At 33.1% G+C, this 24,323-nt stretch overlaps 2 protein-coding genes across 2 annotated transcripts; both read left to right on the top strand.

Annotated features, from left to right (window-relative positions):
• Positions 6,025-7,107, top strand: LOC109346990 (zinc finger protein 2-like). Its single transcript, XM_019586732.1, has one exon. It carries the CDS (start codon positions 6,308-6,310, stop codon positions 6,791-6,793), a length of 486 nt encoding a protein of 161 aa, XP_019442277.1. The 5' UTR covers positions 6,025-6,307; the 3' UTR covers positions 6,794-7,107.
• On the top strand, positions 16,877-18,316 carry LOC109346982 (probable xyloglucan endotransglucosylase/hydrolase protein 23). Its single transcript, XM_019586724.1, has 3 exons — positions 16,877-17,226; positions 17,400-17,593; positions 17,799-18,316. Exons 1-3 carry the CDS (start codon positions 16,945-16,947, stop codon positions 18,193-18,195), a joined length of 873 nt encoding a protein of 290 aa, XP_019442269.1. The 5' UTR covers positions 16,877-16,944; the 3' UTR covers positions 18,196-18,316.

The following is a 24,323-nucleotide window of genomic DNA, read 5'->3' as shown; positions in this document are numbered from 1 at the left end:
AATTTTAAACTTATTTGTACATTTTTCTTGTAGTTAAAATATAATTTATATGTTGTTTGATGATATTATCAACTTACTTGTGTCATTTTATAGTAGTAAAATAAATTTTTTTTGTTTAATTAGGCATGATAATGTTTTTAAATTTAGAGTATACGATTATTTAATACTGTTACATAATATTATGATTTTTTTTAGAATTTTTAATAGAAAACGAATTAACCAGTCTAACCATTAATCAACTGGTTAAATCAGTGACTCATTGACCCAATACATAATCGGTCATTGACCAGTCCAAGTTTAATAACACTACTTTTTACCAACAGATAAGTTATAAGTTATCTAGACAAAAAATTTATGACATATATTCCATTTAAACATTTTTTTTAAAAACTAAAAAATATCACACATGTTATAATTTTGTTAGACTGATAAGTAATGTGGGAGCTACTTTAAATTACAAACTGTGTATTTATTTTTCTTTGAAACAGTTTGGCCATGAAAACATAGAGCAAATCTTAATTTTTTATTCACCCAAAACAGCTTAAAAAATTTCAGTTTGCTTATACCATTGTTGTTCTAAATGAGTTGTATCTTTTCTCTCCAAGTAAGAAAATACACGAAAATAGTGATTCAACAACCAGAAAATGGACAAAGTTTAATGCTTAAAAGAAAAGCATATAACTTACGTCAAAATTTAATCAAATTGTAGCTAACCTAAAATATAGCATATTATTTCATAGAATGATAATATAATATATTTTCTATGTTTTTTTGACTTCTTTCTAAAGATGATTATTTACATGATTTATGGTTGGTAAGGATACCTAAATGACCCAGAGGCCACAGAGAGAACTATAGACAAAGAAGGATGACTACACACAGGTGATATTGGTTTTATTGACGATGATGATGAACTTTTCATTGTTGATCGGTTAAAGGAGATGACCAAATACAAAGGATTCCAAGTAGCTCCTACTGAACTCGAAGCGATGTTGATTTCCCACCCAAATATTTCTCATGTTGCTGTTGTACTGTAAGTTCGTTGCTTAATGTTTTTCAAACAAAAAAAGTACCACCTAATCGCTTTATTAAACGTTGATTTATAAATGAAAGAAAATTAGTTTTGAACTTTTAGTTAATTGTCAATTAACTTAATTCTAATGATAAATGGTATTATGGTACCATTGGTGTTGGATTCAGCTTGAAAGATTAAGTTGCCGGAGAAGTCCAGTTGCATTTGTTGTAAGATCAAATGGTTCTACGATCACTGAAGATGAAATTAAACAATACATTTCACAACAGGTTCTCTTCATCAAAATTATTAGTCAAAAATAATAAAAATGTATTTCCACTCATATAATTTGGATTTGTTTCTACAATATATAACGTTTTGTTTAATTTAATTGTATTTATCATATTTTTTGTTTAAAAGATTATATTTATTTCTTATGCATGAATAATCAATGTAATAAAAGTATAAAAAATTAGGGGAGATTTATGTAGACGTAGAAAAGTGAGGAAAAATTTATATAATTTCATTAAAAATAAAAAATGTGAGTATAATTTACTGATTATTATATGGTAGAGAAGTTGGTATCTATCTTTTTTGGTTGTCACTCTTTATTGGAGTGGTGGTGATTGGGTGTGTGCTTCTGTCAAGTGGTATTTTACAAGAAAATTAACAGAGTTTTCTTCACGGACACCATTCCTAAAGCAGCCTCAGGCAAAATTCTGCGGAAGGAATTAAGTGCAAGGCTTCAAGAAGTTCTACTACTCGCCAATACAGCTTGAGACCCTTTGTGTTTTGGTTCAATTTTCTCTCTATTTTTCTATGTCATAATGTACAAGCTGTTGCAATGTGTATAGTGAAAAATATGGAAAAAAATTCATTACGGAGAAAATGACACTAATCTAGTGTGAGTGTCACTTACGATCAAACGATTTGATTTGAGTGATAAACTGAACCGGGTTCAGAAAGTATAAGCCATCCAAGTCAATGCAGCGACACTCGTGATATATTATGGGAAGAAAAAAAATCAATATAGCGTTAAAGTATTGAACTTCCACGTGGGTTAAGAATGAGTAATGGACTGTATATTATAAATTTATAATATAAACATTTTTTTGAGTTAGGTTTTAGGACGGACTTAAATCCAATTGTTCTAACATCGTACGAAAGCCGGTCCCAAAAATGGATTGGGCCACCAAAAGATTTTATTTAATACAATAGTCCATGTTGCACATGTGTCCTCCATGAGTATCAGGGGTTGTAAGGGCCCAACTTGGTAATTATCCCAATATAATCTTAAAATTCTAGAAACTGTTTGCGAGTCGAGTTTTTGAATGAAAAAAAATGTATTTTATGGTTTTCAAGTCTTTCTTCTCTCCCTCTAAAAATCAACTCGCAAACAGATCATTGATATCTTTTCTCCCCAACATAGCTACACTTCTAACGAAACTGCACCAATACATCCTCCATAAGTAAACAACCACAACCAAGCAGAGAAATGTGTCACTCATAAATATCCAATCATACAATTATACAAAACTTAACGCTTCAAATGCATAATACATGTTATAAATATCCAAGAGAGAAATGATGGAATCTTTTGTAAAAGCCTCTTAGTTTTATAGAACTTGATCCAACTAAAGACTTGGAAATGGTTTGACGCTCATGTTAGCAATAGTTCAATGCCCTTTCATCTAGTGTTCTGATATTTTGATTTGTATTAAATTATGTGTAAATTCCATCTAGTGTTGGTTGAGCCGATTGTTTGTATTTGGGTGACTACCTTGTACTCTTTTTTCATAAATTTCAGCTTATAAAAAATGCTTCCTTCTTGGGCCAAAGGGTGTGAGAGTTATTTCTAATAACTTTGGTATTTCTTCTTGCATGAGCTAGTTTTTGGGTAGATATTTTAAGAACAAGCCTTTTGAAATAGGTAATAACGTAATAATAGATAAGGTGGTGACTAACATGTGAATTGCAAGTTAGTTCGCTTCCAAGCCAATTGTTTTTATAGTTGTTGGATAAAATAACTTTAATCTCATTCGTTGAATTTATGACCGATTACCTTTTGTATCTAGAAGTTGTGATACTTCAGTACGACTTCTGTATGTTAGAATGTCGGTTTCGGCTAACACAATTTCTAAACAGAAGTCGGTTTCGGTTAACACGACTTCCGAACAAAAGTCGTATTGGTATATAACGACTTTTGTGCATAAAGTAAACAAAAGTTGTTGTAGACCACTTGATATATAGTAGTATTTTTAATTGCTTGGTTGTGGGTTTGAGCTCTAGGTTCACCAATTCCAAAAATATTTAGTGCAATTAATTAAAAATGATGAACCTGAGACTCGAATCCAAACCAAACAATTAAAAAACCAAAAGCGAACTAACAAACCATAAATCCAATGAATGAGATTAAAGTTATTTGATCTAATAACTATAAAAATAGTTCACTTGTAAGCTAAATAACTTCCGGTTTGCAAGTTAGTTGCCAAGATAAATCCTAACAACTTCAGAACAAACAAACCATAAAAATGCCGAGAAGTGGATAAACGCAACAAAATTACCAACCTGTTCCAAGACAAACACACCCAACAATTCCACTCAAACAAATATTTAGGCCTAAAACAATGAAACATGTAAGGTAGAGGTTTATTAACCAACCTAATTTATATTTAGGCCTAAAACATATTTTATGATACACTTTTTTATGCTAACCAAAATATGCGGATCATCCTTATTATTTATTTTTTTCCAATGAAGAAGATATAAATATTGAAGTACATTTTAGATGCAAAAATAGCACTCCTCATAACACAAATAATTGTTTGTACCCAATCCGAAAATGAGTTTTTTGTAATATTGAACTAAACATGAATTAAATGAAACGAAACATAACAATCATATTCATATGTATGGGGGTCTGTGAAAGCTGAAATAATTAGCAGCAAACATATGATTCATCCGTCTTTTTAATAAGAAAATACCATCAGAAATTCAGGTCAATGCACATTATAAAGGTTTCAGTTTATTATAACTACATTTTTTTCCTGGGTAGAATATCACATGAAATCGGTTTTATAATCACAACGACATGGTAATACGTGTTAATTTATACAACTAAGCTTGCAGAGATTAGTACAGTTTTGTAACATGTTTACGGGACAAGCTAGCTCTTATAACCTTATTTTATTCTTAGTTTAATTTAACATTAGCACATATACATGTAACTAGATCTCATTAATGTAGGTTTGTTCAAGTACAAAGGGAAACATCCTATTTGATAGAGTGGATATTGTATAGTTTAGAACAAGTATTAATGTTTCCTTAGCTTTGGAATCTTAATACCAAGTGACTGAACATTTGGCAACAGGACGTAGTTTCATGGTTCCTTAAGTGTCTGTGATTTACAGACAAGGCTCACCACAATCATAACCCAATAGAAATAGAAGATAATAATCCCCCAATCATGGTTTACTATTTGGTTATATTGAAGCCTACTACCTGATGAGATTATATGGGTGAAGATTCTCTAATGAAGTGGAGAAGAAAATGCATCAAAAGTAACAAAAAAAAATAGTATGTTCGATTTTTTAATCTTTTATTATACAACGAAATCATATTCTTACCCTTACAAAAAAAGTAAAAACAACCATTTCCCTTTACATGTGTGAGGAGAGGTGTCCTTCTCGGATTATATATATGCTTATGAGTTATATAACAAATGTGAAGTGTTCTAATTTAATTTGTCTACTAAGCTACATTTTATAATTCCATCTCCCACGTGCTTGATCCAGTTACCAAATTTGTAGGTTAAGTTTGGTCCTAGTTAATAATGAAGCATGCTAAAGCAGTAAAGCCATTGTGAGATAGAACCATCTCTTTCACCATTCTAGCTCTCACTATAGTTTATGAAATTGAAAGTACAAAGTTATCAACACATATATCACATAGGGTGCACAATCTTGTGACACGGTTACGTTACTGCATATATTAATTATAACAGTTGAAAAAATATATCTAAATTAAAAATTTAATAATTAATTTTTTTTGATCAATTATAACTATGATATATTCATTGACATAATTTGTGAGACACATATGTGTCATCCGTTGAAGCAACGTCATACAAAAGCTTAATGCTGTACTTGAACAGAAATGAAAATGGGATAAATTCAATTAGTACGAGGATTAATGTTCAAAATTGTGGTTGATTGTAATTGCAGACAAGTGCAATCATAATGGTGATCCAATTTAGTTGAAAAGATTCCCAAAATCACATTACTGTAGACTACAATTTAAAAACACAGAAAATAATTATTCTTTATTTAGTAGAACTAAAATGTTAAGACTTAGCACTTAATTTACATGGGAATAAATTTACATGTCTTATTCAGCTAGACCATTTTACATATGATTAATAGAGCCGTAATTAATAAGAGATATATGAGCACAATACTTCTATGTTAATTCATCTAAGCCCGTAATTTTGTCAAAACAGCACCATTCTCCAATCTTCTATGGACAGATAGCAAAACTTGTAGATAATATGCCATTAGTTTAAGACAATGTGAAAATGGTCTCAAATCATGTCCATCATAATTTGGTGTAGTCAAGATTGTTTATCTTGTCCATATTGCAATTCCAAAATTAGAAGTGTGATGGAACACAACATGATTTTAAGTTTCAACTCCTTGTTGATAAGGTTACAACAATTCTGGCTAGGACTTGTGATTAGATGCTTAAATTGCAAACATTCACATTAATATGAAAAATAGTTAATATTTATATACTATCAGTACAAAAATTTATACACGATCAAAATATTATTAGTCATTTATTTATATTACTTTTTTGAATAATTAATAATATAATAAAAAAACATAAACCATTAATAATAGAATGAAAATATATAAAACTATCTTTTTCTCTTACAAATAAACCCTACTATTAATCTTAATCTTAGTAGGAGGTTTCATTTTTTATTATTTATTCATCGACAGACAAAGGATCCAAACTCTGCCATTAATGAAGGGAACAACTTCTATGATTCTCCACTGATCTTGCAGATACATGTCCCTCTATCTCACTCAATATACACCACTTTTCTCTCTCACTAAATATACTACTATTTGTGTCTTCAGAAACAGTGAACCTTGGAGCCTCCTATACTACATAAAGATACCTCTCACCCCACACTTCATCACACCCTACATCTTTTTGCACTCTATTGCTTCTCTTCCACTACCACTATAATTTGTACATCTCATCTTTTTCTCTCTATCTCTAACTATAGCCATGAACTTCCATCAGCCTAATACTTCTCTTCACCTAAGGCAACCTGATGAGAACAATTCACTCAATCTAGATCTTCTCCTTGACCCTTCTTCCTCTTCTTCATCATCACCTCCTACTAGTGCAATGGAACTTAGGATATTCTCATGCAACTATTGTCAGAGAAAGTTTTACAGTTCACAAGCTTTGGGAGGCCACCAAAATGCTCATAAGCTGGAAAGGACTCTAGCCAAGAAGAGTAGGGAGCTGAGTTCAGCCATGCAAACTTATAGAGGAGGACAAGAACAAAGACCAAACTTCAGTGCTAATTCACACCAACAACACCATCTTGGTCGTGCTCTTCTGGTCATGGAAAACCAAGGACAAGTCATGAGGAGAGAGTTTAGCTATGGTTCCAAAGAAGGGGTGCCTTCTTGGTCACGTGGCTATACTAATGAAAATAATGTTCAAGAAGATGTTAGCCAACTTGACTTGTCTTTAAGGCTTTGAAGTAATTTGAAAGAAGACTCTTATCTAAAGCATGCATGGTTCCAAATTCTATAATGAATCATTTTGAATGAAACAATGCACAAAAAGAGAGGGGTTACGGGTAAGTGGAGGAATCAATGATTGTTGCTGTGACAATTTGAAGTGACACTTCTAGAGGGCTAGGAGGTACCACTGCCACTTTTTATTTAGAGAGTAAAGAAGGAAACTGAATTTCAGGTTATATAGGTTACTATGTTCATGATTGTTTCTATTTTTATGGTTTGCTTTGTTCCTTTTTGTACTGTAAGCATGCATGGTAGAATATTTGTTAATTATTGAAATAAGAGATATATTTTAGAGGGAAGGAAAAAGTTTGATAAATAAAATGGAGCAATACAACAATAATTTCCGGTGCCTATAATTAGACTAACAATTCCATAGTATAATTTATGAACTTAGTCATGTTGCAGTTTTCAAAATGGTCAGCATTGGAGGGTATTCCAACTAAACTCAACCTATATCATAGAGGGGGTTTAGGAGTACATGATTCCCTTTTGTGTGTTTTTTGTGGTGAGTTAGAGAAATCTACTAATCACTTGTCTTTTCTTGTACAACATCCTACATTATTTGGCAAAGACTCTATTTTTACTTTGGACTTACCTCTATTATTCATAATGAAGTAAAGATCTATTTGTCAATTCATGCATCTTTGTTATAGATGGACAACAAGAAAATACATTTGTGGATAGCTCTTTGGTTTGTCACAATTTGGACTCTTTGGCATATTAGGAACAAATGTATTTTTTAGAACAAACGTTTTTACCTTGATGAGATGATGAAACTTATTTTACTACATTCTTAGAGTCTTATCAATGCCCGCTTCCCTTTCTTTTCTTTTTCTCTAGTTGCTTGGTTGAGGAACCCTTCAAATCAGAGGCGGATGATTATAGGGGCAGGTGGGGGCTGCTGCCCCCCTGGATTTTTGCACACAGGAACATATTTGTTGTTCCACAAAATATGTCAATCCATGTGATACTTGAAAAATACTTAATTATTAAACTTTTAAATTATAAAATACATTTTCTCAACCAATCATAACAAATGACACATAGATTAATACATTTTTTGAAACAACACGTACACTCACTTACCTACGCCCAAACTTATTTTTATGATGTAAATCATTGAAGCTCACATTCCTTTAATTTCTACCTTGATAAATAAATGTAGTCTAACTTGTTTGTCATTCTAAAAATTATACATAAATGGATCTAATTCTTTTACATGTGTAGATGATGATGTTGCTTATAATATATGACTTCATTTCATTTGAGTTTGAAAATACTTTACACATAATGAAAAAGATTATGTATGTATTGATAATATATATCATAAAAATTCATTTAATTTTAATAATATATGTATTTTGTCCAACAATTATATGCTATGGATTTTAATGAGCAATAGAGAATATTAATTTGAGATGTCAATTTCAACATTTTATTCTTTGGTGTTATTAAGTCATTCAAGTTTGAAAAACTCTCAACCATATGTTGTTAGTCATGTCTTGTTTTATCAAATTGTTCGTCTTATCTTAACTATTGTGGTTCGGTTAACATAAATATCATTTTCAACAATGAAAACAACCAAACAAAATGAGGTAGGAAGATAGAAGATAAATTTATTGTACACAACATAGTGATTAATATTGAAAAGAAAATAAATGAAAATTTTACCACATGTGCATTTAATTAACGTGTAATTAAATATTATTGCCTCTCCTAAAGTTTAAGTTAAGATCCGCCACTGCATGCTCAAATGATATTCTTCCTTATTATTTGTAGGTATTTAGTGGATAGGAATACCATTTGTTCTCCTAATTTTTCTTTATCTCTATATTAATATTCTTATTGTTGATCAAAAAAATATGGTCAGACTTTATACACGTAGCAAGTGCCATTTAATGAAGTTTCCTTTGGTTTCTGCCTCAAACATGCAGTCTGAAAGTTTTCACATTGTCTTGTTGGTTCACTAGGTTGGAAAGATGCATATATGTGCAGCAATTAAAAGTTATATATGCATTTAATTATTGACACGAAATAATGTCTTCTTCACAAAGCCTATTTATTGTTCTTGATTATAAAGGGACACAAAAAATGTATCTCTTTCTCGGCTTTGCTTCACCCCACTGAAAAGGAAAAAGAACTAATTGATAAGCTTCTTAAGCCTTGAACTGAGTTCATCAATCCAATGGCTACAGCATAAAAGAAGAAGAATAAGATATTTTTATAGAGATTAGATTGATTCCTCTATGTACAACTAGCTATATGAGACATCTATTAAGAAACAATCGTACTCCATGCTGGTCGTTCACAAGACAATTTTATGAAGACTATTATCAGTCGCTTCTTATATTAGTTATATGAACCAATGATTGTTCTTTATTGATACCTAGGTATATAACTTCATTATTACGGAGTTGAAAATTCGTGCAATCCATTAAGAAGTGAATCATGTACTAAGTTGTTTATGGAAGCTGTTTTTGTTGATGTCTATTTCGTCATTTACTTGATCAAACTGTAGTGTATAGACTTTTTGTACTTGAGAAATGACATTTATTTATACATCTATTCTTTAATTTATATTCTTTTTAGAAAGAAAAAGTGATAAAGTAATTAGTTTTGATTTGAAACTTTAACATTATATCATACAGCGAGAGCTCATTTTCTCATTTCATCACCTATTTTCGCAGACTTTTGTGGAGGACATGTTGAGAAGTAAGACATTGCCTATCCAATTTTAAGAATGATTTAAATACATGTTGAGTTACTCCTCTCGGAATGAAACCTTAATATAAAAATCATTAGAAGGGTTCTTATTTTTTACTTTTCTTTAAGGGAGATAAAAATATCATATCATTCTAAATAAAAATATAAAAATTCAAAGCATACTTTTTTTGCTTTGGTAGCACTTCCATTTGATATTATGTTAAAGTTTTCTCAAAATCAATTGATAATGAAATAGGCAATTTAATAAGTATTTAAATTATTTATGATATAATAAAACGATATAAGAGATATGAGACTTACTTTTCTAAGTAGAAGTGATATTCTTAACACTTGCTTAAACATTTTGGACATAGAGGTTAAATAAATATAAATTGTATATTTAAAGTAAATTCTGAAATGAATAGTAAAGTGATGAAAAAATAAGAAAAATAGTAGGAAGTAAATAGGGAAACTTGAAGAGGAATATATAAGTGCAGGTGCTGTTAAATCTAATCAATTATAGCTTTATTTTGGAAGAAAAAAAGTAGCTTTTATTTTCTAGTTAACAGTTACAAATTGAAGAAAATAATGTTTGACAAGGCAAAATGAAAGAGTTGTTTCAACGGTGCCATAATTACTCTTCTTTTGCAATGCATGGTAAAAGAAATGGGAATTACACGTAGAAGTTTAATAGATCATTTGTAAACCAAACAGGGATTGTAACCAGGTACTTTGAAAAACTGTCTAGTGGGTTCAATATGGTCGGCCATAATAAAAAGTTATAGAGTTGTGAGGGGCCATGTAAGCTAGGTACCTCTTTTAAGTTTGTAATACATCAGTTCATACCCTTAAATAGTACATGTTCCGCACAAATACCATTTGTTCTCGATGGTATTTCTTTTAAGTTTGTAATACATCAATTCATGTCGGGAATCATAATATTGTTTTTTGTTTTAAAATAATTTTTATTTGTTTTCAATGTGTTATATATTAGCTTCAGATGGGATACTATTGGAACAAATGATCTATGTTATATATGTTTCCATCATCATTATCTATGTAGTGGGTCCATATATCCTTGACTATGAGTCTTTTACGTCCTCGACTTGGTCCTTATGTGGGGCACACTCTTTGTTACCGGATGGAGAGTTTCTGATCCCTCAAACCAATCAAAATGTATTTTTTAATTTGAAAAAAAAGTTATAAAAAAATAAATCAATATTTTATATTATTTTGTGGAATACTATTGGAACGGGACATGAGGACAACAACTTTTTAGAAGAGAGGATCTCAATCCCTTTATTATTTGCTTAATCAAACACTTACCAGTTATCATCATTTCATTTGTTCAAGGTAGTAGCCTAGTTTGCTATGCACTTCTCTTTTTTTACGGGTTTAGCTAAAATGACTACACCATTTTTTGTCTCAACGGCTCAAAATCGTGGTCTAATATGTAAAAACCGTTATCTTTATCATAGACAATGGATTTTTAACTGTGGTAATCTAAGCCGTTTCTTTTTATTTAGACAACAGTTTTTTACATAAGGCAACAGCGGTTAAAAAACCGTTGCCTTTATAGTGAGATAGACAACGGTTTTTTATTTTGAAAAGGCAACTGTTATTTACAGTGATCATTATAGGCAACACCTACAACTGTTGCCTATGATAGTTTACAAAACACTTGTAAAACTGTTGCTTATAATAGTTTACAGGGAACACTTATAAAACCATTGTCTATGATAGTTTATAAAACACTTCTAAAACTATGGTCTTTGATTGCATTAATAAATAATTCAATTGACAAACTCTTCCTCCATATTGAGCTCACCCCTAAGACAATAGAAGGATGCCAATGTGAGAGATTTTGCATTATTTACGTCCATTCAAATTGACTAAGACATACAACATTAATCAGAGAAAAAATATTTTTAATAAGTTACAAATCGATATCAGATGTATCAACATAATTAAACTAAAAATATAATTGACATGAAAATTTGATCAAACAAAGTGAGAAAGAAGCATAGTTTTTTAATATTATGAAGGCTTGTGGGGCCTTAGAATGTTAGGCAACATGTTGTTTCTCTTTTGAAGCCAATTCTTTCAATCGTTCTTCATACTTCAGTCGCTTCACTTGTATTTCAAACTTCTTCTCTTTTGAAGTGAGCTTTTGCACTCTTAATTCATACATCTTCTCTTTGACCTCAAGCTTGCTCACTTGTGCTTCAAACTAATTTTTGTATTACTCTTGTTCGTTCACTCATCGAGTAGCATGCTACTGTTATGTAAGAAACAAACATCTAAAACACTACTCAATACTAACTGCAACTGTACATTATACATAATATTATGCCATTTAAGTTAATAACATGGCCCCGAGTTACTATGCCAATTGAATATCATTAACTAGGTGAACCTTGAACCACCAATAGTATACGCTTAGCACTGTCTGAACGACACTTGTCTCCTTTAAACACAATCATATTGAAGAAACTCAAGACGATCAAAACAATTTAGCTTTAAAAACCATTTTAAATCCCTTCTCATTATTATAATAAACCAATAATGTTACCTCAGTTGGACTATCAAGAGGGAACCACCTTAACAACTCACCAAGATGCACAACATCAAGAATTAGATTGAAAAGCAAAGGTGTAGTTACCTGCACTTTTTATCTTAGTAAGCTTCAAAATATCTACAAGGCAATTATCTAAACATAATTGAGAATGCAATATTCGAATCATATCAAGATTGTCAATTAAACTACATCAAGTGATAAAAGCATACAATACCAACAAAGTAAAAAGTAATTGCTAATTTCAAATCATATTGCACTCAGGGTCAAAAGGGTTGTAACAAGCATTCTTCTAAGAAGCATAGTTGCAAAAAAGGACTAGAGAAATGACCTGCTAAAGTTCCATGTAAAACTAAGTCAGCAAACTACAAAATAATCCACATTTGCTAGATTCTCTAATTAAATATTTGGGGGATATAAATTTGTTGAAGAAGTATGAAGCAGATAGAAAACCAGCAAATATTACAATGATGGCAATTCTTGATGGTTTCCAAAAAGCTTATTCAATTGATTTTGGACTCTTTAATTTTATGCGAGCTGCAACATTCAGTGGATCAAACTATATATCACCACTCAAAAGAAGTATCATTTCTTATGCTTCATGGGAGCAGAAATTGCCACTTTTAATAAGATCCGGGTATGAATACTATAGGTCGTGTAACAATACGATACTACAACGTGCCTATTAAACAACAATAATGATACAATATTTACTGCTAAATTTAATTATGATGTTATGTTTAATGATAGAAAAATATGAGAGATTTGATAAAATTAATGCATACCATCACTGATGAAGAAAATAGAGGTTGACCATGAAATAGGACAACTTGAAATTTTGAGATTTTGATATGGGAACCCTAAAGCAAAACAGAACCATAAAGCAAAACCAGAACCCTAATGCAAAATATTAGAGAAGCAATTAAACAAGAAAGAAAAAATCATAAAGGAAATCCAAAATGCAACTCTAAATCGAATAGAACCCTAAATCAAACCCCTAATCAAACATAACAATATCAAACTAATCATATTTTTGCCACAAAGAGCATAAAAACGACAGGATTCAATAAGACTAACCTCAATTTGGGGTCTTTCTTCATGAGATGTGTGCATTATGACACGGTTTTGAGAACAATTATGACAACAATATCAAAAACCATGGTCTAATATAATGAATAGACAACGATTAAAAAACCGTGGTCTTAAACTACAATAAGTCACGGTTTTCAGAACAATTATGACAACAATATCAAAACTGTGGTATAATATAACGAATAGGCAACAATTTTAAAATCGTTGCCTACAGTACTTTAAGACAACGATTTTTAAACCGTTGAAGGTGGAGGCGTCGCCATAGGTCAAAAATGTAGTAACAATAATTTCAGTGTCTTTCTTCTTCCAGTTAATCTATACGTTGAAGTGCATTATGGACTTTAGCCTTTTTTAAATCACTTTCCACACGGTTTTTATCTTTCAACATTCATATGATCAATTTCTGATATGTGTTCGTAGTTTAATAAAAAATGGTAATAAATGTACTAATGATATCATTTAAGGATTTTTTGTATTAATAAAATACTATTTCCATAATTTGGAATAAAAATGACTTAGTTTTAATTTGGTGTGTATTAATTTAAAAATAAATAAAAATCTGGACCTTTAAAATTTTATTTATGTCACATGTCAATGATGTCATCATTTTCATGAGTGGACATCTTCTATCCAAAAAAAATGTATCACTCCACATACCACTATTTATGATTGATGAGGAAAAAATTTAATTATTAAATTTTTAACTTAAATATATTTTTTCAACTAATCATCTTTATAGAACAATAGACATGCTCCCATTCACCTAGTGGTGGACCCTTTAGTACGAGAATATTTGAACTTGTTTTTGGAATACCCTTTATGCAAGACATTTTTTAACAAAGAAGTTATTATTTTCCACTTTTTAATACTATATAATATAGACATTATTTTTTAATTAAATTAACATCACACACGTGTGTATTTATTATTAAATTACTAATTCTATGAGCTATATTATGGAATTTGCCACGCTAAGAAGGTAGTTTGAATTTTCTGTTCAATTAACAGCCACCATATACTATAGAAGCTTGCATGAGATAATGTTTACATTTCTGCAACACTAGTTTGAAACGTTTTAACCTAAGTCAAAGTAACCAAAGTCTGTTAAGTGAAACAACAGTTTAAGAATTTAGCACGTAATGAACACTTAAAGCCCCAATCACACCCCTTTGCTTTTTCACATAAGCATGACATTGGAAAAAAACAAAGGTGTATCCAACAAGTGATTAAGTCGTGAAGAAGTGATTCCACTTTTATTAATCTGTCATTATCGTTTAGTTTGCATGAAAAACTATACCTCTTGATAATGTGCAGATGAATTGAATTTGTATTTTTCCTTTTTTACTATTTTCGTTTCATTATTTCCTTTCCATCAGATTTTTGCTTTTTTGATGTAATATATACCTCCTCTCATCCATGCATGGTGATTCGGAATATATCATTCACAATTTGAAGGAGACATATATATACACACGTCAAACTTCTAATATCGGCCTTTTTTATTTTAAATATCTTTATTTTCAACAAAACACCAATAAGCCCACTTCGCTTTTCTCTCAGCCCAACTAATTTCCGTCCAGTACATTTTCGTATAAAGTTTTTTTGACAAATTCACTCCTCACCTTTATTTGAGACTTGTTGATTTTTGGAGGATAATGAAATAAGAAAATATTTAAGAGTCATAAAATAATATTTATTATCCTTTTGTTGGTGACTCATCCTTGAATTAATTTCCTCTACCTTCTAGCTATTCCTCTAGTCCATAACTTTGAAATCCATCATGCTCAAATTGTTCAAAACATTTGTTGAAATCATTTAGTCCTTGAAATGAAGAAATGTCACATTTTTCTATTTTCCATGTGTTTTTTCTCATTTATGGCAATAGCTTTTCGGCCTTTGTTGTTGCAACTAAAAATTGAAGTATAATATTCAACCATGTAAAGGTAACTAAAAACTTTCAAAGTTTAACTTGGTAAAATTGCAATACCAAGATAAAGCGATTTTGCAATGAATAATACTACTTCTCTTATTGAATTATAGTATCTAAGTGCCCTTGTACAAAAAGTGGTTGCTTGGTAAACAAGCAAACTCAAAAGGGGTTAACTAACTTTTGTTGAAGATTCATCATTATGATCAATCTACTAAAAGAGACATTTGTGCTCAATTACAATTTAAAGGGTATGAATTATGCTTAAGATTGCCCATGGTTGATTTCTGGCTGGGTCAGTCTGGTGTGCCAGCCTTGGTTAGCTTGGCTAGATTGATTTTCTCGATCAATTTTATGCATCAGGCGTGGTTTGTCTCGGTCAGGTTCCTGAGCCACGCTCATGCTGCTTCAGTCATTTATGTGCGTCAAGCTTGGTCTGTCTCAGTCAGGTTCTTGTGTCGTGCCCACGCTGCTTCGGTCATTTATGTGCGCCAAGCCTTATCTGTCTCGGTCAGTTTCCTGCGCCACGCCCATGTTGCTTCGGTCATTTCTGTGCGTCAAGCCTAGTCTGTCTCGGTCATGTGCTGACCGTGTATTATCAATTTGGGCGATGCAAATAGCCTTCAATTCCTTGTTATGCAAGTCATGTTTATCCTTCAATACAAGATGCAATTTTTATATCCAAAAGCTATTGAAAATTTGAGAAGAGATAATGAAAAGTAAGAGATGGCCATTTTCATTGTTTAAAGTCTCAATGAACCATATATTTTGAACAATTTAAGCGCCATTTATTTCAAAATTCCGGACTAGTTGATTAACCAAAAGTTGAAGAAAAACAATTTGAGAATGCTAGACAACATCTTTCATGACTTAGAGTTAGAGCTAAGCTCACGTGAATGCATCTCAATGGTTGATGGAGCCACTAGGCAAAGACAATACGCAAAAGTGGATCACTTTTAATTAATGGACCGTGTTGAAAGCACACATAAATATGGATTGATATAAGCTGATTTTGTGGGTGGAAAGAAAAGAAGGGAAGTAAGTTCATTGGTGTTTTTGTTGGGCGAAGTCCATTTCTTGGGCTGAAAATGGAACGGTCCAGGTGCTGGTGTTTTTTCTTGTGGTTGGACTGTTGGAGATGAAGAAAAAACAAACATTGTTAATTAAATGAATAATTTCATACATTTTCTTTTATAATTTAACATGAAATATTGAAAATTTAAACAGTCCAAATGAGATAGATTATCCAATAAAATTATCAAACATTCCATAAAAACTATCCAATTCTTCATTATCCAAACTTTATTTTCAAGATTTTTACTGTCAATATAATCACACATTTAACTAACAAAGATCATATATTTTTATGACTATCTTCATTTTATGTCCCAAACCAATCATATTTTTATAAGTAATATAAAAAATATTAGTTTTTGTTTCTAAATTTTTTTTTTATAACGTCAAATACATAGTGGCGGTCTGTTCAGGGAATTCTCCTCTGAATATTTTGAGACCCCACATAACCATTCCTCACCAACTTTGCAATTTCGTTTTGCATTAAAAAAAATGCAATAGCGCGTCCTAATTTCACAATTCACAACCATACCATTCAAATATAAAAATATTGGTTTGGTTATAACAGCTAGCTATTAATATTTTAATATTTGCTATAACCACCACACCACAAAACCTCCTTGCTCCTTCCTTGATACATAGATACAACTATAAATACCAATCTAAAAAATAGCACAAATACTAGTAAGTTACTACACCATCATCTATCTAGTGTGTCTAGCAATTAAAATCAGCCATGAAGTATCTTTATTCTACTTGTACAACAATAACTACCCTCTCTATATTGGCATTGGCCTCTTTTATGGCAGCATCAGCTGGTAACTTGAACCAAGATTTTGATATTACTTGGGGAGATGGTCGAGCCAAAATACTCAACAATGGCGAGCTCCTCACTCTTTCTCTTGATAAAGCCTCTGGCTCAGGCTTTCAGTCCAAGAATGAATATCTGTATGGCAAGATTGATATGCAACTTAAGCTTGTGGCTGGAAATTCTGCTGGTACTGTCACCGCCTATTATGTAAGTAGTCTATCACTTAAGTAGTTTACCATATGCTAGAGATTCGACAAAGTTTTACGTTGTTTGCGGACTGACTAACACAACCTTCATTCGTTTTCTACCGGTATATAGTTTTGAGTTCCTCTTTTTTTCTTTCTCTTGCTTATAAGTTTGGTTAATGTAACACATAACAGTTATCATCAAAAGGCTCAAACTGGGATGAGATTGACTTCGAATTCTTGGGGAATCTGAGTGGTGACCCATATATTCTGCACACTAATGTGTTCAGCCAAGGCAAGGGGAATAGGGAGCAACAATTCTACCTTTGGTTTGATCCAACTGCTGATTTTCACACCTATTCTATCCTCTGGAACCCTCAACGCATTGTGTAAGTTACTTTCTCAATATATTATTCTGCCTTGTGCCCGAAGTAATATGTTAGGAGTCTCACATCGAGTAGAATAGTAAACTCAACATGGTACTTAAATCATAAGGCTCTCCCACCTAATAAACTAATCTTTTGAGTTGGGCTCTCCTCATGTGTTTTAGTGCTAACGTAATGTAACTAAACTCTAATGTTTCATGTGTTTCAGTTTTTCAGTGGATGGTACCCCAATAAGAGAATTCAAGAACTCAGAATCAATTGGTGTTCCATTCCCAAAGAACCAACCAATGAGAATATACTCAAGTCTATGGAATGCAGATGATTGGGCCACAAGAGGAGGTCTTGTTAAAACAGATTGGGCACAAGCTCCTTTCACTGCTTCATATAGAAACTTCAATGCCAATGCTTGCACTTTGTCTTCTGGAGCATCTTCTTGTGGCTCAAACTCTGCATCTTCATCTTCCAATGCTTGGTTATCAGAAGAGCTTGATTCCACTAATCAGGGGAGGCTCAAGTGGGTTCAGACCAATTACATGATTTACAATTACTGCACTGATGCTAAAAGATTTCCACAAGGCTTTCCTTCTGAATGCAACATTGCTTAGGGAAACAAAACTCATAGATTTAGTGTGTTCATCATTTTATTACCTATTTTTTGTAATGTAATTTTCATACTTATATTCTTTCATTCATTATTGAAATCATATACTCTGTTACCAATTACTACATGATAAGGTTTATTAAATGATAATACATTTATTGTTGTTGGTCAAATTAAGTTTTAAGATAAATCAAGTTCGAGTGATACTTTTTCCATGGAGAGGAAAGTGCCGTAAAAAAATTAAAGGAAAAACAATATATATTAACATTTATTTCATTTTTATTTAAATGATATTACAATTTTATCCTTAAAATATAAAAGAAAAAGTCAATTTGTTTCTTCATTATTTGAAGGGATCCTCTCCATTAATGGAAAGGCAAGTGAACACTTTTGTACTTACATATAAGGATAAAATTGTTATATACATATATCTTAAGGATAAAAATGTCAAATCATATTATATTTTTCTTTGTTTTGGGTGTACTTATTGAGTGTAGTTACCTCTCCATTAATATTCTTAGTGCAACATTTATATTCTTATAAATTTTTCTAACCTTTATTTATCTTTCTTTTTAGAGTAAATTACACTGACACCCTCTGAGTTTTAGTGAAATTACACAAACCACCCCTCACTTTTCTAAACTTACACAAACCTCCCATAGTTTTGTACTTTCATTACACTGACCACCCCTGTATAAGAAATAAATGTAATTTTCTAAACAAAAAATGTGATAAATGCAATTAAGTTAAATAAAACATGATATATTGTGTAGATAAGTCTAAATAATATACAAACTAATGTATCTTTATTATTTTTTGTTACAAAATGCATCAACAGTTATAAAGAAATATTGTTTAAATCACTCTTATAATGTAGTGTAACGAACCAAAAATAATAAAGATATATTGATTTCCATATTATTTAGACTTGTCTACACAATATATCATGTTTTGTTTAACTTAATTGCATTTATCACATTTTTGTTTAAAAAATTACACTTATTTATTATACATGGGTGGTAAGTGTAATGAAAGTATAGAAGTAGGGGAGGTTTGTGTAAGTTTAGAAAAGTGAGAGGTGGTTTGTGTAACTTCACTAAAACTCAGGAGGTGTCAGTGTAATTTACTCTTCTTTTTATTATTTGGCATCACATCTAATAAATCATTATTCTATTATAGGATTTAATATTTTAATCAATTGTATCACATTTGCAATTGCTTATTTTTTTTATTTATCTTTCCTATGCCTTTTAAAAGAAGCGTTAGAGTAATATTTACCCTCTCGACCCAATCCATTGGCTAAGTTCACATTAAAATCAATCTAAATATTCATCTATGTTTACTTTGACATGCAAGACCCTTATTTCCTTGTTGGCCTTTATTAGCCAGTACAGAGGCACCAAAACCAGAAACATTAAAACCAGAAGCACCAAAGCCAGAAACAGAGCAGTTTGCAGGCTATCAACATAACTAACTTTCTTCTTTTTCTCTCTTTTCATCTTGCACGTGTTTCATATGCACTCTTCTATTTTTAGTTAGTTAGTTAATGGTTAGTTATTCCAAACTTTCTATAAATAGTTCTCTCTGGTTTGTAATCATTAACAACTCAATTCTTCATTCTTCACAATTAAATAAAAGTCCCTCAAAGAGGTTATTCATTTCTTGTTCTTGTTCTTCACTCAATTTTCCTCTCTTCATTCTTTTCTCATATGGTATCAGTAGCTTTTTTTTTTTGTTGATGGAAGCATCATCATGCCACCAAAAACAGACCCCTTATTCAAGCAATGGCAGAGAGCAAACAACATGGTCACTTCTTGGATAACAAGATCTGTTTCTCCTTCAATTGCACAGAGCATCTTATGGATTGACAAAGCCTATGATGTGTGGGATGAGTTAAAGGAAAGATTTTCACAAGGAAACCTGTTTCGCCTTGCTGAACTGCATGAATCACTGGCCAATTTCAAACAAGGTGAGCTAGCTGTTTCAGATTATTTCACTGAACTGAAAATCCTATGGGATGAATTTGATACCTGCAGACCCTTACCAACTTGTGAATGCCAAGATCCCACTTCTTGCAAAGCTATGATCAGTTCTAAGGCACACAGAACAGAAGATAAGATTGTTAGATTCCTCAAGGGCCTAAATGACTCCTATGCAAATGTGAGGTCTCAAATCCTACTCATTGACCCTCTACCCACAATGAGCAAGGTTCTATCTCTGGTCACTCAGCAAGAAAGGCAACTCACGGGCCAAGATGATGATACAAAAGTAATGACAACAGATACAAATTGGAGAAAAGGACCTCCAGGAAAAGGAAATTATGGCCAAGGACACCAATCATCCACCAACAAACCTACATGGTTTAAGGGTACAAGCTCAGCAAAACATTGCACTTATTGCAAGAAAAGTGGCCATACTGCTGAGACTTGCTACAGAATTCATGGTTTCCCACCAAATTTCCAATTCACAAGGGGTGAACAAAAGAACACAGCAATGACTTGTGATTCAAGAAACAGGAATCAGGGTGAGCATGGCAAAGATGAATCTGTTTTCGGATTGAGTCAGAAACAATATGAAGGCCTAATTCAAATGCTACAACAATCAAACACCATCCCTACAACTCACAATGCTGTTCTGAGCACAAACACAAACTCTGCTGATAAAGCTTTTGAAACAAAAGAAGGTATTCCTAACTCTAAATATCAACATGTATCATGGATCCTAGATAATGGTGCCACTGACCACATAAGTGCCTCCTTATCCCTTTTCTCCTCCTACTATAGAATTAAACCTGTTAAAGTCAATCTTCCCAATGGTTCTATAGTAATGGCATACATCTCAGGCACAATTCCCTTAACTGACCACTTGTCCATACACAATGTCCTATTCTTACCTACATTTTCATACAATCTTCTTTCTATACCTAAGCTAACCTCACATTCATCCTGCATTCTGTCTTTTGATGAATTTTCTTGCACAATTCAGGAAAGGGACTCTTTGAAGAGGATTGGTACAGCTAGGATCATCCATGGCCTCTATGTTTTGGAAACAACCAAACACAATCATAGACAAAATTTTACTTGCTTAAACATTGTAACTCTTTCCAATTCAAATTTGTGGCATTATAGGTTGGCACATGCCTCCAACAATTGTATGGATACTATAAAGACCAGCTTCCCTTTTGTCTCCTTTAATAAAAACAACATTTGTGATGTCTGCCACTTATCAAAACAAAAAAGGCTAAGCTTTCCTATTAGCCAAACACAATCATTTTCTGTTTTTGACATGATACATGTAGATATTTGGGGCCCTATTTCAACTATTTCTGTACATGGACATAGATTTTTTCTAACAATTGTTGATGATAAGTCAAGGTACACATGGGTCTTTCTGCTCAATAACAAAGGTGAGGCAAGGAAGAGGTTGCAAGACTTCATCATTATGATCACCACTCAATTTTCGATCAAAATTAAAACTGTGAGAAGTGACAATGGTGCTGAGTTTGCCATGAATTCCTTTTACTCTGAGCAGGGCATCAAGCACCAAACATCATGTACATACACACCTCAACAAAACAGTGTGGTGGAAAGAAAACACCAACACTTGTTGAATGTAGCAAGAGCACTCCTGATTCAAAGCCAAATCCCAAAATTGTATTGGTCCTATGCTCTCAGACATGCTGTGCACATCATCAACTTATTGCCAACACCAGTCTTGCAACACAAATCACCTCATGAAGTCTTGTACAAATCCAAACCTGACATCCAGCACCTCAGAGTTTTTGGGTCACTTTGCTTCACAAGTACCCTGCCAATTCACAGATCTAAGCTTGATCCCAGAGCAAGCAAGTGCATCTTCCTGGGTTACAAAGAAGGAACAAAAGGTTATGTGGTTCTCCACCTGAATTCTAGGACCCTTGATGTAAGTAGAGATGTCATTTTCCATGAGACAATCTTCCCATACCACACCAAATCACCACTTCCAAACCTTGATGACATCCCACCACATACTGACCACAATCCCCTCTCATATGATGACATCCTACCTCACTTCCTTTCACCTCTCAATAATCATTCAGTAACTCCCCATCCTACTCCTCTCACACAACACATAGACCCCTCCAACCATGACCACACAGAACCACCTCAATTACCAGAGCAAACAGAGCTACCTCCATTATTAGACCACACAGACCCACCCCAAAAAAGCACAAGACCCACCAAAACACCTACCTACCTACCTACAAGACTATCATTGCTCCTTAACTAACCACACATCCACAACAACCCCCCACCCCTACCCCCTATCTTCTTACCTCTCTTATCACTCCTTATCCCCCTCATATAGAGCAATAATTCTCTCAGTTTCCTCTCACACAGAACCAACAACCTTTTCTCAAGCCATCAAACACCCTCACTGGAAGGCTGCTATTGACAGAGAACTTGATGCACTCAGCCAGAACCAAACATGGATACTCACTGATCTACCAAACAACAAAAAGCCTATAGGCTGCAAATGGGTATTCAAGATCAAACACAAACCTGATGGCAGTATAGAGAGGTACAAAGCAAGATTGGTGGCTAAGGGCTTCACACAGACTGAGGGTGTAGATTACATGGACACATTTTCCCCTGTTGTCAAGACCAGCACACTAAGGCTAGTCTTAGCCTTAGCATCAATTCACAATTGGCATTTGAAGCAGTTGGATGTCAACAATGCTTTCCTCCATGGTGATTTGAAGGAAGAGGTTTACATGCTCACCCCTCCTGGCCTTCCCTCTCAGTCTCCATCACAAGTCTGCAAATTACAGAAATCCCTTTATGGTCTCAAACAGGCAGGTAGGGAATGGTTCTCCAAACTGTCCAATTTTCTCACTCAACATGGTTATGCCAAATCAGAAAATGACTACTCCCTCTTCACAAAACACATGCCTTCAGGACTCATTGCCATCATCCTTGTCTATGTGGATGACATTATTCTTGCTGGTAATCATCTTCACGAACTCTCTTCAATCAAACATCTACTGGACTCTGCCTTCAAGGTAAAAGACCTTGGTGACCTCAGATTCTTCTTAGGTTTTGAAATTGCAAGACAACAATCAGGGATCTCCATAAACCAAAGGAAATATGCCCTGGAACTGATCTCAGATGCTGGGTTGCTAGGATGTAAACCTTCCAAAACCCCTATGACTTTTGGCACTCATTTACACCAAGATCCTAGCCCTCTCTACTCTGATGCTCCTGCCTATAGAAGGCTCATTGGGAGACTCATCTATCTCACCAACACCAGACCCGACATAACCTTTGTCATAAATCAACTTGCTCAATTCATGGCCACACCAACAACTGCTCATCACAATGCAGCATTAAAAGTCCTTCGATATCTCAAAGGCAACCCAGCCTTGGGCTTGTTCTTTCCTTCCACTTCACACATTCACCTCAAGGCCTACAGTGACAGTGATTGGGCATCTTGCCCTGACACTAGGAGATCAGTAACTGGATATTGTATCTACTTGGGCAGGTCACTCATCTCCTGGAAATCAAAAAAGCAAAAAACTCTGGCCAGAAGTTCATGTGAGGCCGAATATAGGGCCTTGGCTACCACAACTTGTGAAATAAAATGGCTGACTTATCTGCTACACGATTTGCTCATCAAATCAACTCATCCTCCAACTCTTTACTGTGACAACCAATCAACAATCCACATTGCCTCAAACCCAGTATTTCATGAACGCACAAAACACATCGAGCTGGATTGTCATACTGTAAGAGAAGCTTGCCTCCAGAAAAGTCTAAAACTCCTGCCTATCTCAAGCAAACTACAATTGGCTGATTGTCTCACAAAGCCTCTTGGGGTAAAGGATTATTCTGCCATTCATCTCAAGCTGGGGCTCCTAAGTATATGTGCTCCAGCTTGTGGGGGGGTATTAGCCAGTACAGAGGCACCAAAACCAGAAACATTAAAACCAGAAGCACCAAAGCCAGAAACAGAGCAGTTTGCAGGCTATCAACACAACTAACTTTCTTCTTTTTCTCTCTTTTCATCTTGCACGTGTTTCATATGCACTCTTCTATTTTTAGTTAGTTAGTTAATGGTTAGTTATTCCAAACTTTCTATAAATAGTTCTCTCTG

This window comes from Lupinus angustifolius, chromosome LG01 (assembly GCF_001865875.1).
Source record: "Lupinus angustifolius cultivar Tanjil chromosome LG01, LupAngTanjil_v1.0, whole genome shotgun sequence".
Taxonomy (NCBI): domain Eukaryota; kingdom Viridiplantae; phylum Streptophyta; class Magnoliopsida; order Fabales; family Fabaceae; genus Lupinus; species Lupinus angustifolius.
This window is presented reverse-complemented; position numbering and strand designations above follow the sequence as displayed.